This window comes from Osmia lignaria, chromosome 7 (genome assembly GCF_051020975.1).
Source record: "Osmia lignaria lignaria isolate PbOS001 chromosome 7, iyOsmLign1, whole genome shotgun sequence".
In the NCBI taxonomy this organism is placed as follows: Eukaryota; Metazoa; Arthropoda; class Insecta; order Hymenoptera; family Megachilidae; genus Osmia; species Osmia lignaria.
This window is the reverse complement of record NC_135038.1, coordinates 2,192,149-2,209,313: the sequence shown is the minus strand read 5'-3', so window position 1 is coordinate 2,209,313 and position 17,165 is coordinate 2,192,149. Positions and strand designations below refer to the sequence as shown.

Genomic DNA, 17,165 nt, shown 5'->3' with positions numbered 1-17,165 from the left:
ACGTTTAATTGAATTTATAAAAAGTAATTAGTTTGATTTGTATTATACTTCTTATAATAAATAAATTTCATTTAATCGATAATATAGTCTGATTGAATAAGTCGATAAGCGATAAGTCGATAAGCAATTAGTCGGTAAGTCGGTCGGTAAATAGATTATCGATAAATGATCGACAAACGAATGCATACGCGCCAGCGCAACCCCGATGATCTCGCGGTGGGGTGAGATTCTAGAGTAGGGTGACCGCGTAGACTAAGGAGCAGGGGTGCTCGGCCGTCACGTGATGGGGAATTCCAGAAATTCAGAGGAACCCTATAATAAAAAAAAACGCTAAGTCAGCAGAATCTGACTATAAATAGAGGCGTTCCACGCAGAGCCAGAGCAGATCTTCCCTGGCTTCGGTCAGATGCAGACAATACTCTGGAAGTAGAGGAAAAGCTTGCGCTGAATTGCCTAGGCAACTATAGAGCGCGAGATTAGCTCTATCCTTCTCTTTCAGTAGCGACGTACGAGAGTTCGGATCTGTGGACACCCTACTCATGGTACGCAACGTGTTGAACACGTGCTAATACTAAGCCACACGTTCAAGTGTAAAGAGCTAGCGAGGAGCGGAGCTCCTTGAGCAGGCCTGTATTAGCATAGCTCTGGCTAGACCAGAAACCGATTGCGACCTGTAGGTATAGTCCGCTCGTGTCCGAAGGTATCATACAAGCTACTAGAATATAGTTTTCCAGTACTTAGTGTAACTTGGCAAATTGTACAGAGTATTGGCTGTATTCGAAGATCAAGTCGCGTTAATACTTACTAACCACTAATCATATATTTTGCACTGTCATTATCTAGGGCGTACCTATTATAATTTCTTATTGTATTTCATTATCTAGGGCGTACCTATTGTTATAATTAATATTATACTTACCTAGAGCAATTATAGTTAATTTGCTTACTTAAATAAAAGATAATTTTTAGTTTGATACATTAATGTTGGATTTCACTCCTTAACCGCACACCACACGAACCTATAATCCCAATTCTCATTCATACGAGTCGCCTTCTTGGGGAACCGCTCTCCCTATACGTCGGTGCAGTGACGTACCTATCACTGGGTCGTTACACTTCGTCCTCTTTTCACTCGCTGACCTTATTTATTATTTACGTTCGAGGCAGTCGACAAATTTCAAACAATGTAAGAACTACACGATATTCGTGAATCCATACGACGCAAATATGTGCGATCCTGGAATGTGCCCCACCAATTCTGTTACTCTCTTCCTTTAGAAGTCACAGATATTTGTTCAGTATTAATCGAAACGTGATACAGTGAATACCGGTAAGTACCAAATTACAAGTATCAATAATTTATATTTTATAAAAAATATATTACTTTAGTCCTCATTGGTTGATGGTTTGGTTGGGTATAATTCTGAAAATCACTTGCCCCCGATTTTCTTTTTTTAAAACAGTATTCTTGCGTGTTTTCTATACGCTGATTAGGAATATCATAGTGAATAAAAATTGCCGACTATTTGGCTATTGTAAGGCGGCCGGCAGCGTTTTGGTGAAATAATAACAAATTCTTTATCAAACAATATTATTATTTGTAAATTCTTGTAGGAGCGACATGTGAAGAAAGGGTATAGCCGGATAAGATGGTCAAAAGTGCCCCCAAACCAAATTCGACTTGCTATGAACCATTCGATAGGTGATCAAGAAAAACCAGTCTGTGCCAAATTTCAACCCTGTATCTCATCTGGGAGGGTAGTTACGGGTAAAAATGTAATTGCGAGGTTTTTGGCCAATTTCTCCTATTTAATGACATTCGAAAATTCTGAAAAAAATCAGAGACATTTCTGTTTGTGAGGCACATATTACAGAATTTTTTCAGATTTTTAAATTAAAAACTGAAGCCGTGAAAAATCAAAAACGTCAAGAAATGCTGAAAAATGGCGATTTTGTATTGAAGGAGATGAGGTCCTACGATCATATTTTTTTTATAAGTGTATATTATTGATACTATCATCCTCAATTTTTTTCAGATTTTTTGGAGAGGTGCGCCATAGTTAACAAAATTAAAAACCAATTTTTTCGCTGTTTTTTGCGTGTTAGAATTACTTATTCGACGAATTTTCGTCTGTTATTTATCAAATACATGGTATACACACTGTTCAATGTTTTTACATGCAGTGGAATAGAATAGGAATTAAACTAAATAAACCTATTTGATAAAAGTACGTTACGTCCGTTATATTTCAAAAGATTAAAGGTATTTTCAACGGTGTCGGTAGTACAGCGGTAAATCGTCTGACTGCTAAACCGCTGGAAACTTATTTTCGTAGGTGCGAGTCCACTCAGACTCAATCTTTTTTTTTTTTGGAAATACATTATTTCAAACTTATCCAGTTTTTTCAAACTACTTATCTAGAATTTTTAAAGATAATGAAAAATATTAAACAATACAGTAACTGACAAAATACATGACAAGAGAAACGGTAGAATAGAAAGTACTTCAAAATGGTATTTATGTATATTACAGATAAAAATATTTAAAAAATATTACAGTAAAAGCTGGATACATATCCAGCCGAGATGTCGATTCTGGGCATTTAAACGTTGCATATATCCAGCCGAGGTGTCGATTCTGGGCATTTAATGTTGCATATATCCAGCCGAGGTGTCGATTCTGGGCATTTAAACGTTGCATATATCCAGTCTTGGTGTCGATTCTGCGTCCGTACAAATCTTTTATACCGTGCCGCGATACCTATTCTACGTTCGTACACAACATGCGCCGTGTTGCGTGTTGCATGTTGCGTGTTTGATGTATCTTTGGTGTACGGCCTGCCTTATACATATGTAGCTGAGGTGTCAATTCTATATTGTTTATTCTATTACTATTTGAAAGAAAGTGATACGTCACAATGCTCTATGTATGCGTGAGACCGATCGCTGCCGAATTCGACCGAAGGTCGACGAACGTGACGATGAACACGTGCGTAGTTTTTTGTTCTAATCCATCATGGCAAATTTATGTAGTGCGCGTGGTTTAGTAAAGGAAAAGTTCTGTAATACGTTCAAATTAAATTAAACAACATTACTTTGGTGTGCCACGAAATTTCTATCAGGTTATGGGCCCAGAGAACGCGTCCACGAGCGCGGAGTGTGATAATACGGGAAATAACGCGGAAATCGGCAATCGCGATACAACGACGCGTAGAACAAAGAACATGGCCACGTATGGAAACCACGCCATAGAAAAGCTAACCGATTCAAATTATGAATCGTGGAAAATACAGATGAAAAGTATTCTAATCTGTAATGATTTATGGCGGTATGTTAGTGGAAAAGAAGAAAAAACGGAAGAGAATGAAACCGTATGGGAAAATAAAGATGAAAAGGCCCTTGCACAAATCATTCTCGGGGTTTCCAGTCTACAACTGAACCACGTAGAAAAGGCTCGAACTTCTCAAGAAGCATGGATGGTTCTGGAAAGAGTACATGAGTCCAGGGGCCCGATAAGAAAGACCGTGTTATATAGGCAACTATACAAACTAAAGAAAGAAGAAAATCAGAACATGGCGGAGTTCGTTACCGTGTTTCAAAGCAAGGCGGAACAGTTAGAAGAAGCGGGCATAAAAATACCGCATGAACTACTGTCGATAATGTTGCTGAATGCATTACCGACACAATACGCCAGCTTCTGTGTTGCGATTGAATCGAGAGACGAAGTGCCCCCGATTGACGTTCTAAAAGTCAAGTTAATTGAACAGGAGGCAAGACAAAATGAACAAAAGCAGCAAGAAGAAAACGAAGATAATGCCTTGTTGTCCAAGGAGAAACCAAAACCAAAGGACCAAAATCGCACGCGAACACAGCACGCGCGCACACAACATAACCCCAAACAGACACGCTACAATCAAACGTGTTTCAAATGCAACAGAAGAGGGCACATGGCCGTGAATTGTCGAACGAATCAAACCTCAAAAGGGCGATCGACATACGGTCGAGGTGAAGCCATGCTGGCCGAAGTGGCCCTAAGTACAGAGTCGTCCAAAACCGAACAGTGGTATTTAGATAGCGGTGCGACTAAACACATGTACAACGACCGCGGAAAATTTGAACAGTTTAACAAACAATACAGTGCACAAGTGCTTACGGCGGCAAAACGTCCGCTTGAATCAAAAGGAATCGGCAATGTCAGAATGCGTGTAAGTGGGTTAGGAAATTACGTGAACGACATAAATCTGCGAAATACAATATACGTGCCTGAGTTCAGAAACAATCTAGTGTCGGTAGCCCGGATTACCGAAAGTGGTTATTCAGTGAATTTTGGACAAGATATTGCAACCGTGCGTCGTAAGAACGGTACCGTGGCTATGATAGCGAAACGCGAAGGTGATTTATATAGGTTAATTAACAAGGATAGACACGTTGCACAAGCAGCTGAATGTAGAAAAACGGATGATACATTGAAATGGCATAAGAGGTTTGGGCATTTAAATTTCGATGATCTGAAGAGACTTCAAACAGAAGATATGGTGCGTGGGTTATCGAAAACCTTGACAGATTCATTAAAAGGCTGTGAAACTTGTGCGAAAGCAAAAATACATCAAGCTTCCCACCCCCCATCAACGAGAAGAGCAAGTGAAGTGCTGGAATTAATACACTCCGACATATGCGGTCCCATGAGCCTCCCATCGCTTGGTGGAGCGAGGTATTTCATCACATTTATAGATGATAAGACCAGGTACTGTGAGGTGAGAATGTTAAAACAAAAGTCGGATGCGCTACAAGCCTTTAAAGAGTATCTGAGAAGAGTGGAACGGCAAACTGGCCATCGAGTCAAGGCACTGAGAACAGACAATGGTAAAGAATACACTTCTGGTGAATTTACTGCCTATTTGAAGTCACTAGGCATAAAACGAGAGCTGACTGTACAATACACCCCACAGCAAAATGGAGTGGCAGAGCGTGCGAACCGCACAATTGTTGAAATGGCAAGGTGCCTCATAATTGAGTCAGGCTTACCCTAAAGCCTATGGGCAGAAGCAGTCAATACTGCCGTGTTTTTGAGAAACAGGTGCCCAACAAAATCGTTAGACAAGATAACCCCATTTGAAGCTTGGATGGGAAGAAAGCCACACGTTGGTTTCTTCCGCACATTTGGAAGTGAAGCAATCACATTAATTAAAAGTCGCAGAAAGGGAAAATTCCAAGCTAAAGGGCAAAAGTGCATCATGGTGGGATACTCCCCAGAGTCGAAGGCATACAGGCTGTGGTGTCCTGGTACGAAAACGGTGATGAAGAGTTGTGATGTACGTTTTCTGGAAAACAATCAACCTGTGGTAGATGAACAAGAAGGTGAACCTGCTACAGAAAAAGAAGAAACACCACAAATTGCATTTATCCCAGAAAATATTGAAGATGAAGATGCACGTGAACGACAAGAAGAAAGTGAAACAGGGGAAACGATGGATAATGAAGAAGAAACATGAAGATGCTGTGGAAGATGTATCTACTCTAGTAAAAAGGGCTCCAGGTAGACCAAAAGTATTAAGAACAGGAAATGTGGGAAGGCCAAGAAAAGTATATCAAGAGGCAAACATAGCAGAAATAACAGAGCCTCAAACGTTTCAAGAAGCCCTTGGGAGAAACGACAAGGAATTGTGACTAGCTGCCATAAAAGATGAAATGGAGGCACTGAGGGAGAACAACACATGGGAAATTGTAACGAGACCAGATAAAAAGAAAGTGCTTACAAATAAGTGGGTGTTTAAAATTAAAAGAGATGAAAATGGCCAGATAACAAGGTATAAGGCCAGGCTTGTGGCGAGAGGCCATGAACAGAAATATGGTCTAGATTATGATGAAGTCTATGCACCGGTAGCCAGATATGAAGTCATTCGTGTGCTGTTTGGATTGGCAGTGGAAGACGACATGTACCTACATCAAATGGATGTTGTAACAGCATATATTCAAGGCAACCTCGAAAAGGAAGTGTACATGGAACAGCCAACCATGTGCAGTGAGAAAAGTGCGAGTGATAAAGTGTGCAAGCTTAAGCGGCCAATCTATGGCTTGAAACAGTCTGGTAGGACATGGTATAAGCGTTTGAATGAGTTTCTGTTGTTTATAGGGTTCAAAAACAATGAAGTGAATCCGTGCGTATACGTGTGTGAAAACCAAGGTATAAGGACAGTAATAGTGATATACGTAGACGACCTTTTGATAGCATGCGCAAATAAGAACATTTTAGAGACCATAAAACGACGACTAAGTGCAGAATTTAAAATGAAGGATATGGGTCCTAGTAGAACGGGACGGCCCTGTAGGAAAGATTAGTATAATGCAAAGGCAATACATTAACAACCTCATAAGTAGATTCAATATGAAAGATGCAAATGCAGTAAGCACCCCTCTTGAAGTAGGCATAAAATTAACAAAAGAAATGGAACCCAAAACAGAAACAGAAAAAGAAAACATGAAAGATAAGCCATATAGAGAGTTGGTAGGTAGCTTAGTCTATTTAGCAAATAGTACGCGCCCTGACATATCATACGCCAGTAGTGAGTTAAGCAAATATTGTGCAAACCCCGGTCTACAACATTGGAAGGCAGCTAAAAGAGTCATTAGGTATTTAAAGGGCACTAGCGATTACAAAATAGTGTACGAAAAGTCAAAGAAAAATTTGTATGCGTACGTAGACGCCGATTGGGCAGGCGATTTAGATAATAGAAGGTCGTGCTCTGGAAATGTAATAATGTTTGCAAATGGTCCCATAAGTTGGAAATCGAAAAAACAAAAATCAGTAGCATTGTCGACCATGGAAGCGGAATACATGGCGTTATCTGAGGTAGTGAAAGAATTATTATATTTAAGAAGACTGCTTGAGCACATGACAATGAGTTGCATAAGTGAGGGACCGTCAATTGTATTTTGCGACAATCAAAGTGCCATTCAATTAACGAAGAACAATGCATACCATAGTAGGTCTAAGCATATCGATATTAGATATCATTTTTCGAGAGAAGCTTACGAAAGAGGTGAAATATTATTAAAATATGAGCGTAGCGAGTTTATGGCCGCGGATGTGTTAACTAAAGCTTTATGTAAACCAAAGCACGATTGTTGTATTAACCTTATGAAAGTTAAAAAGTAATTTAAAAATTATCTGTAAGCATTGTACCGATAGGGGGAGTGAAAGAAAGTGATACGTCACAATGCTCTATGTATGCGTGAGACCGATTGCTGCCGAATTCGACCGAAGGTCGACGTTTTTTGTTCTAATCCATCATGGCAAATTTATGTAGTGCGCGTGGTTTAGTAAAGGAAAAGTTCTGTAATACGTTCAAATTAAATTAAACAACATTACTTTGGTGTGCCACGAAATTTCTATCACTACTGTTTATAAATATAATTCAAACTATATCGTGTTTGGTGTCATTGTAATCAGAAAAATCTCACAAATGCGTTAGTAAAAGTTTCACTAAGAAAAAGTTAAAAATAGAAAAGTTTTATCGTTCAATTAGTATTAGTCACACCGATATTACGGTCGGATCATATTACACGGTTTCCTCGCCGAGCGGCTCGGTTCAGCTTAGGGGGATCCCCCCAAGTGGAGGGGATAGCGATGTTGCATATATCCAGCCAAACTTTTGTTGCATATATCCAGCTTTTACTGTATTGAAACATTTGTAAACAAGTATATTAACGATTATCATGTAGGTAGAAGACGCTGGCAGAACGACACAGTTCGAGCGAGAATTAAAGGGCCCGAGAAAAAACATTTGAGTGAGACAATATTAATTCAACAATAACTCTTTTATTTTTCATTTTTGCTAAATGAAACTTTTACCAATGTAATTGTAAGGTTCTTCTGATTAAAATAAGACCAAACACCATATAATTTACATTATTTTACTTATTTAAAATTATAATTAAAATTATACCATGTCTGATCTTGTTTTAATCGAAAAATCTCACAAATACACTAGTAAGAGTTTCATTGAAAAAAAAATCAGTCATTCGTCATTACAAAGCAAGGAAGCGAAAATGCAGAATAATTACGCAAAATAAGATAAATTTTTAGTAAGGTTAACAGTTGATACTGTATTATAACAATTACTAAACTATATTTTTATTTGTTTCCTACATACATATACATATATATTATAGAAAGATAAAATATTCAGCAGCGTATAAGCGTGGACCAGCTGCAACAGTTGCTGGAAACCTAATGAAATATGTAGTACAAATTAACTAAAAAATCAAACTGTACTTTTCTGTCTTTCATATTAATGACTATTCACAGAATAAAATGATAATAGTTGTAACGAATAAAAAATAAAACTAACAAACCGTAAAAGATTGAAATTTCTTGATATCCTTACATTCTATCCTAACCAATTTTCCTCGTATGTCTTCGCATTTACGTATTGTAATAAATAGAATAACAGTAATATCTAATTGAAGAAATCACTTTTGTATCACGTACATACATATGTATATATACATATAAAACTTAAATATTAAAACAAATATCAATAAGGGAAGCAGTTCAACTCCTTTTTTTAACTGCTTCCCAAGTTAATGTATTTCACAGTATTAATGTATTAAAAATGTATTTTTATGTATTAAAAAAATGTTAATGCATTAAGAATCAGAACTGAAACCGTAGAATCGGGATTCGAACTGAATCTCCTGGTTTCTCACTTCTACCATAGTGCTATGGACGAAATTATATTATTTTATCGATTCGTCGATGCTGCTGCCACATGCTTAGGCGGCTTCAGCATCGAGCCGATAACGAAGAGATGACGAGAGCAGCCGAACGGAGAGCTCACACGGACACGTGGGACAACACGCTTGTGTTAGATGAAACAACTGAAGTAGGGGAGTCACTGGGACGATGTGGAGAGGGTAAAAATTTGTCCCACGTCCCACGATTCTGACATCACTGGTCCGGACCCATTTCTTTAGTCAAGCGATATATCTTGTACAGGATTGCCTCGTAATAAGCAACACATTCGGGTCTGGCCACTTGCTTATTACGGATCAGGTATGCTATTCGGCTCGACTTTGTTCTCGAAACGGGACGATAAATAACACGAGAAACGAGTGAGACATCCGAATTAGTGGCAAATCATAAAGTGATCGGCCGAGCAAGGATGTTATTTTTTGAACAAGGATAGAATATAGCATGCCCTCTCATTCTCGCACTATTTCGCTTATTTCAAGGCAAATATGCTAGACTGAGAAAGCATTATATATATTCCATCCTTCTTCTACTAACCGATGTCACTGCTCAGTCAAGCGTGACAATTTATTACCCAAAACATCGGCTTCTCGCTTTCACGAACCTCTCACTCATTTCTCGGGCCTCTCACTTTGCGGGCGACTTCAAACAAAAAAGAGGGGATAGAGATTTGCTTACTTCGAGCCAAAAAACTGTTGCTTATTACGGATCAAGACTGTACTCTCGATTTCCAAAGATCAACTGTACTAGTCCGGACACTTTTCTATGCGCTAAACGGTTTAGTAGTAAATAGCTACTCCCCACTCGACTAAATTACTAGCCGTGTCTGAACCAGCCTTTATGCACAGTTATTAGTTTTTAGCTTGGCCGCTTTTGGGACCTAGCTCCGCCACAGGTCATGGAATGGATAATGGCGGCCGTTAGCAGTTCATAGGTATATATATAGTCAAAGGTACATACATAAGTACTTACATATGTTACGTGCGTGCACGCATGTTAGCGCGAACGAACTCGACCCGAGTTCAAATTTGTTTATTAGTTACCGAGTTTCTCGTGCGTGATTAACGTGTGGCATTAAACTCGAATGAAATACATAGGTACATCCGATTTATATCTCGAACCGTGTCAACACATCCATGCATGGAAGTTTCGAGATGCGAGCTTCGAACGCTTTTCACGAACGCTTTTGTTGCATCGTGTATGTACATCGGCCATAAACGAAAACTCGTCCGAGAAATATGCTTTTTTGTGAATTCCTTTAAAGTCACTAGACGTGAGTCATTACCCACGACTTCCGCGAAATAAAAATTTAAGTTGAACTTAAAAAAAAAAAAAAAAATACGGTATTATCCTACATTGTTTCATACATGTAGAGAACCTGGTTTCCTTCATGCACTATTTTGTTTATGCATTATTGGTTAATAAATAAGAAACGCCATTAAAAATTCTAAAACAAAAGTAACGTTAGTTCAAACATGAAATAACATAACAAAAAACTCATTTGTTTACTTTCAACCATTCAAAATATCTAAAAAGTATTTATTAATAATATATAATGTGGGGCAATATAAAACATATGTACATACGTTAGTTACCATAGTTTATAACATTATAGATTGGAAAATGTTAATTCTTTACACCATCACGTCCATTTTTACCTATAACAAAAAAGGCATTGTAAAAAAATCTTTTTCCATTTAACAGATTTTTAAGTATTGGAACGCATTTATTTTGTAAGAAAGAAATATACATAAGTACATAGGTCACAGGAAAGAATTTAATTTCCATATCATGAAGAACAGCGGATACAGAATTTCATTCAAAAAAGTAAATCGATTAAAAAATCCAGAACGGTTGCGACTTACAGAAAGACATTTTGTTAAATTTATTTAACCAACGGGGAAAAGTGGCACTTGCTACTTACATACTGCGTAGTATACTGTAAACACGGTCGTAATGGGAGAAAGGTACAAAAGGAACTCGGATATTATTGTAAATCCTGTAATGTAGAACTATGCGCCGCACCTTGTTTCATGGTATACCATACAAAAACAAATTTTTAATTCTTTTTTGATCATCATAACATTTAAAAATATTATTGTGTGTTAATGTTATAGATACATGCGATTTAAAAAATAAAATATGTTTCTTTACCTACTTGTGCTTTTTTATCTTACAAATTGACGTTTCCGTAAGAATTATATACAATTTTTAATTTTTACTAGTAAAAAAAATTGATAACTTTTGATCTAGTTTCAACGAAAAGAAATCGATCGCAAGTTTTATAACATACACTTTTTAAATATTGTAATTATCAATGCAGAATTAAACGTTTAAATATAAATAAACGTTTTCTTATATTGTTAAATTATGTGTATTCTTAAAATAGTATGTAAATATTTGCAAATTTTATTACATAAACTAACTTGTTAACATTGTTTATATATATATGTATCAAAAGTCATGTATTTGTTATATTTGCAGAATGCGTCGAAGAGCCAAGTGGATGCAAAAGATGCAGAGATGGAATATGTGCAAAATGTGCAGTTTTTTTACATCAGGGAAATTGTGTAAATACTTGTCCACCAGGTCATATTGCAGATTGGTCAACTAAAGATGAATATATGGGCAGAGTTTGTAAAGAAACCAAATACGCGTTTGGTTTTACTGGTAGTCAAGTAGCCATTTTAGTAGGAATTTTTTCTGGTGCAACTATATGTATATTCATTATCCTTTGTGGAGCAATAATTATACAGAGAAGAAAAAAAAATGCTACTACATTAATTCAACACTTTGAAGATAGGTATGTCTTTAACATTACTAGTATAATTAGCAAAAATAATTACATTTCTTCTTGTGTTTTAGTATAGAGAGAAGAGAATTCTTAAAACATTTGACAATACTTAGGAAAGAAGGTAATACATTTCTTTCTATGCTCAATGATACCAGAAGACAAGTTCGAGAATTATATTATTCAAGAAACAACGGACATAGTGCTGTTGGAATACAAGCATATAGGTATAACAGCATATACATTATTTCTATTTAATATTAATTACATTTTACTTTTAATTATAATCGTGTTTTACAGACCAGTTCTGCGTGATTTGGCAAGAATATTAGTTCTTATTAACAGAAAAGATGAAAGAATACTTATTCCACCAGATGATTGGCAAAGACTTTTTTCATGGGCACACAGACTTTTAAAACAATACAAAAAGCATAGTTCTCCTGAAGTAAGTTCATTAATTAGCTTTTAAAAGAATTTATTTTAAAAACTTTGTTATTTTTAAATTTACTTTTTTTTCATGCAAGTTCATGAAACAGTTTGGTGAGTTGTACCTATTAAAATTAAAATTAATATAATCCCGGGTTAAAAAAATAATTAGTAGAATAATACATAGTAATAAAAATTAACAATAAAATATTATATGTTAAGGTGACTCAGCTTGTGACATTCTTGCAACAACCAAGAGTATCTGTTCCATTAGCTTCATCGCAGCAAGTAAAAATCTCACAATCGCCTCAGCCCTATGAACACAGGAACACTCCAACTAGTTTGACTACGTTTCAAGCTAATGCACCACTCTCAACATTTCAAGCAAGCGACAAATCAAGTATTAGTCCTGTAAGCTCCAGTTTAGGATACATAAAAGATAGCCCAATGAATTCTAGTCTTGAACAAAATAGTTCTGGAATATATGATGAAAAACTTAGTCCAAATGAATCTAGTATAGAACAAACAACTCCATTAGTATATAATAATCAGGATCAAATAAAAGAACTTGCCATTTCAACTTTTAATCATACTTACAATAATGGTACTACTCTAACGGAATCTACTTGTGCAATAGATGAGTTCGAGACAAATGAACTTAATCATGAATTGAATCTTCAATGGGAATTTCAAAGCACTGCAGAAGCTACTAATTACACTATTTTATCTGATTGGTCATCTATTCATGAATATTTCATTGATGATTTTACAATTCTGGGTTTTCGCCCTCAGGATGAAATAACCACAGAACTATAAACATATTTTCTTTAGTTTTAATATAATGTGTATACAATTCTCCTGTAAAAGTAATTTTAATTTATACAAAATATAATTTTCCCTTTTCACATAATATTTAACATCAATGTATAAAAAGATCACGTATCATTATATTATTAAAATAATTTAGTTGAAATGTTTATCAGTATGTATCAGAGTAACTAAGCACACACTGCTATTTACAGATTTCAGAAGTTCTGCACACTCATATACCAAAGAACTTTAAAAAAGAGCAAAGTTTATTTTATAAGATTTGATTTATATTTTACATCTTTTTTCTAAATAACTATATAAGTATTTTCTATACTTATATAATATTCATCAGAATTCTTATTTTGAAATTTTACTCGATTATTTCTTATAAACAGAATTTTGTGTTATTAAATAATAAAAGATATTTTATTCTCTTTTTTTAATACAAGAAACTTGTATTATTAGGTTATTAAATATATTCTGTGTATATGTATTATTATTGATGTGCATATATATGCATATATATGGTAATAGGACCAATTTATATCAATTCCAAATAATTGTAATGTTATTGCTGTAATTGTTAACTTTTCACATTTTATATTTCTTTAAAAGGAACATACAGATATAGAGAGGGGCAAAAGTGAGTAGACACTGTTCAAAATAGAATACCTCAGTTAAAATTGGACTAAATAACTTGAGGTTTTTTGAGAAGCTACAAAAATCAATTCAGTAAAATATATATTTTCATCGTTTTAAAAAATTACAATTTGTTAAAATCGTAAAAAAAAAATAGTGAATAGTAATTTTTCAACTTTTTTATGTGAGTCTATAATGAAAATTTAAAACATGTCTTTCGTAGATTCAGATAAGTTATGTGTATACTGAAAATTTCATCAGGATCGGTTAACGCATTTAAAAGTTAGAACTAATTAAAATTTCCGAAAATTGTGACTAGTTCCGTTCTTTAGATGAAAAGTCGCGATTTTCGGAAATTTTAATTACTTCTAACTTTTAAATGCGTTGACCGGTCCCGATGAAATTTTCAGTATACACATAACTTATCTGAAGCTACGAAAGACATATTTTAAATTTTCATTATAGACTCACATAAAAAAGTTGAAAAATTACCATTCACTATTTTTTTTCACGATTTCAACAAATTGTAATTTTTTAAAACGATGAAAATACATATTTTAGTGAATTAATTTTTATAGCTTTTCAAAAAACCTCAAGTTATTTAGTCCAATTTTACCCGAAGTATTCTATTTTGATGTGTCTACTCACTTTTGCCCCTCAGTGTGTATACTATATTAACTAAGCTTTCAATTAATGTATAAATTAAATAAAATACTAGTTATGTAATATAAAACGGAAATAGATATTTCAGCGAAAATCAGAAAATTAACATCGTAAAAGAATTTGTACATGGGAACAACCACTATTAGTAATATAAATCATACCGGATTGTTAGTATTTATTAAGTCCTATCTGTATATAAACATTAACTTTTGAGAAGATATATTTTTAGATGAAAGCATACTTAATGTGTTTCATTTAAGTATACATACAATGATACATTAAAAACTAAGTACCAAACTTGATTTGAAAAACTTGAAAACTAACAGAAAAACAAGGCATCCTGTGAAACGATTTTTAAACTAGACAATATCTAAATATTTTATATAAAAATTTTCACTAGATAATAAGCCTAAACATATGGCTAATAGTTAATTAATAACATAGTTGCATAGCCCTAGTGTAAATTGATAAAAGATAAAGTAACTGAAGTTTGGAATTCTATAGCAAAAAGTATGTATTATATTCAGTTTACCATTTCTGAACCTGTGTAAAAAGTATTATTTAATATAAAGACAGTGTAACAAAATAATAATCATTTAAATGACTATAATTTTGTAACAATTGTTATAATTTACTCAAATTTACATTTTTGTTACCATTAATTTATTATTTCTGGATAAAATGTGTAGTAAGACCCAGAAACTAAATTTAAAGAATATAGCCTTTATCTTTTGAAACATTGAATAGATTTCATATAAAAAAATTGTAAACTTTATACATACACAGAGTGTTTAAAAAAAGGGTTAAATAGTTTAAGAGTAGATAGTATTCAGCAGATAAAAGAAAAAAGTTTCTATGAACATGGGCCAAAAAATTAATATATTCGATGTTATAAGCAATTTCTTGTTTAAGTTGTAATGCTCAACTTTTTTGTTTTTGATAATTAATCATTATATGTAAATAATTGGATCTTTTGTATATAAGAATTTCGAAGCTCTTGAAAAATCTCTGATTTTTTCCCCATCACTTCACGAGTATTGTTTTTCATTTACGTAATTCATCTACATCAGTTATCAGTGAAGAGTATACCATATTCTTAAAGAAAGTCTTGTACAAACATCAATAGAAGAAATAGTAAGACATTCGGTTATTTACATATCATGATTGATTACCAGAAACAAAAAAGTTGAGCTCTACACTTAAACAAGAAATTGCTTATAACTTTGAATATATTAATTTTTTGGCCCATGTTCATGCAAACTTTTTTCTTCTATTTGCCGAGTACTACCTACCCTTAAAATATTTAACCCTTTTTTAAATTTCTGTATATATATGTACATATATACATTAATATGTGTTTGTTTACGCACATATGGGTAAGCCTGTGCGTGCGTGTATAAAGTGAAAGCTTATTAATGTATTATATATTTTCATTACAAGAATCTCGTTCTGCTTCTCTCAAAGAAACATAAACTACATAAATAACTGATAGAATGTAAAAATACTTTTATGCCTTACTATTTCTGTTTACAAAATCTTTTTGATTTCACTGTGGAAGATATTTAATAATTATTATTATGTAATTTATTACATTAGTCAATACTTCACTCATTTAAAAATACGAATTAAGTTATAAATATATAATACTACTATGTGTTCAAAACAAAAAAGGAATTCCAAATCTCTATAATTTTTTATTAACTACCAAACAAATAGTTGCAAAATATTTTCAAAATGTTAATAATAATGTTGAATTTTAAGTATAAATATATATAAATGTTAACGTTTTATCAATAAATACTAATATGTTCAAGTGAATACAGATGTGTGAAATTACTAGTAAAATTTACCTCCTTTTTATATTTTCAACATTTAAATTTTTAAATATCATACTTTTCTGTAGCGTTAAATCACAATAAATAACTTAGTTTCAAAAAACATTGCTTCTTTCACAACGTGTATTACATAATACTATTATATAAATTAATATAATTGTATTCTGTAATAATTTTATCTAAAGCCATTACCAAATTAAAAAGAAATTAAATAAGGTAAAAATACTGAAAATGTATGTTATTTGTAAAGTATTATATTAAATAAGTAATTATATTTGATACATTTCCAAAATAAACTCAAAAAATTGTATAAAGATGTATATTTTTAATTTGATCTACAACATTATAAGCATAATGCGAAAAGATACTATTTACATATTTTTAAATTGGCGGTTTTTTAAATAGGAAGTGATGGAATGGCGTGCGCACTCAGATACTGCGTGCGCATACTGAATGATTAATAAAACACTTGATGAATTTCATTTTATTATGCTACAAAATCAATAGTTTATTTCTAAAAAATTTTATTAAAAATTTGTTTTCAATTGCGATATGCTTATTTATCTAGTGATTTTTACGTAAGAAGTAATAAAAAGGTGAACGATTAAATGATATACTTAACGCGTAAGTTCCTGCAGGGTGGGCGAAGGACGCCATGACAGTCGTATTTTCTGTTAACTGCGAGCACGTAAGCTCTTGCTCGCATTTCTGTGAAATTCTTGTACAACTTGGTATTTATTTAGATAAAAATTGGCAATTCCGTTTTATGAATTTGCCAAACTTTCCTTCGAGTATATTTTGATGGCGGAAGGCAAGAGAGCGTGGCCATTATCAACGATTTGCTTGTGGGTACCCATGGCGAGGTGAGACGTCGAGAGGTGGCGAAAGGCGTCCCCCCTTGCGTCGGGACGCGCATCTCCCTCTGTACGAGACGACTTAGGGCCGACGAAGTGAGATGCCAGAACCGCCAACGGCACTATACACCATGTGAGTCCATCCTGCGAGTTCTGTCGATTATCGTTTTGGCCCTCTCGGAACATTTTTCATAAATCCTCCTGCCTCGAATCCTGAGAAACCTCCATCTTGTAAGCCCCTTGTCCTCGTTCAACGAGTCACGATAATTGACGCGTCATATGTCTGAGACACCAGAAGATGGTGCCCGTGAACCCTCTTTTAAGTACGAGGGGATCTGCGGCGAATCCTGGCAAATATGGAAATACAGCTACGTACTTATTAGAGCCGCTGGTAC

At 34.2% G+C, this 17,165-nt stretch overlaps 3 protein-coding genes and 1 pseudogene across 16 annotated transcripts in view; 3 read left to right on the top strand and 1 right to left on the bottom strand.

The window, feature by feature from the left end:
* The window catches only part of YME1L (ATP-dependent zinc metalloprotease YME1L), a 259,223-nt gene that overhangs the window by 58,344 nt on the left and 183,714 nt on the right, over window positions 1-17,165 (bottom strand). The gene's annotated exons all lie outside the window — the stretch shown is intronic.
* On the top strand, window positions 6,386-7,156 carry LOC143305448 (uncharacterized; annotated as a pseudogene).
* On the top strand, window positions 9,708-15,321 carry T48 (FU domain-containing protein T48). Of its 5 annotated transcripts, none has more exons than XM_034336390.2 (6): window positions 9,713-9,849; window positions 10,457-10,788; window positions 11,237-11,555; window positions 11,618-11,770; window positions 11,844-11,988; window positions 12,192-15,321. In XM_034336390.2, the coding sequence occupies exons 2-6, from the start codon at window positions 10,767-10,769 to the stop codon at window positions 12,783-12,785; spliced, it is 1,233 nt and encodes a 410-aa protein (XP_034192281.2). In that variant the 5' UTR covers window positions 9,713-9,849; window positions 10,457-10,766; the 3' UTR covers window positions 12,786-15,321. The 5 variants fall into 5 exon arrangements, with proteins under 5 accessions (XP_034192282.2, XP_034192281.2, XP_076545147.1 ...); XM_076689033.1 differs by lacking the exon at window positions 9,713-9,849 and adding an exon at window positions 9,936-9,950; XM_034336391.2 differs by lacking the exon at window positions 10,457-10,788 and having other exon boundaries at window positions 9,708-9,849.
* The window catches only part of LOC117609743 (uncharacterized), a 78,054-nt gene continuing 77,342 nt past the window's right edge, over window positions 16,454-17,165 (top strand). For 2 of the 5 annotated variants that reach the window (XM_034336384.2, XM_034336383.2), the window contains exon 1: window positions 16,454-17,161. The gene's annotated coding sequence lies outside the window, so the exon portion shown is untranslated. The remainder of the gene's footprint in view (window positions 17,162-17,165) is intronic. The other 3 variants (XM_034336382.2, XM_034336387.2, XM_034336386.2) reach the window with 3 other exon arrangements.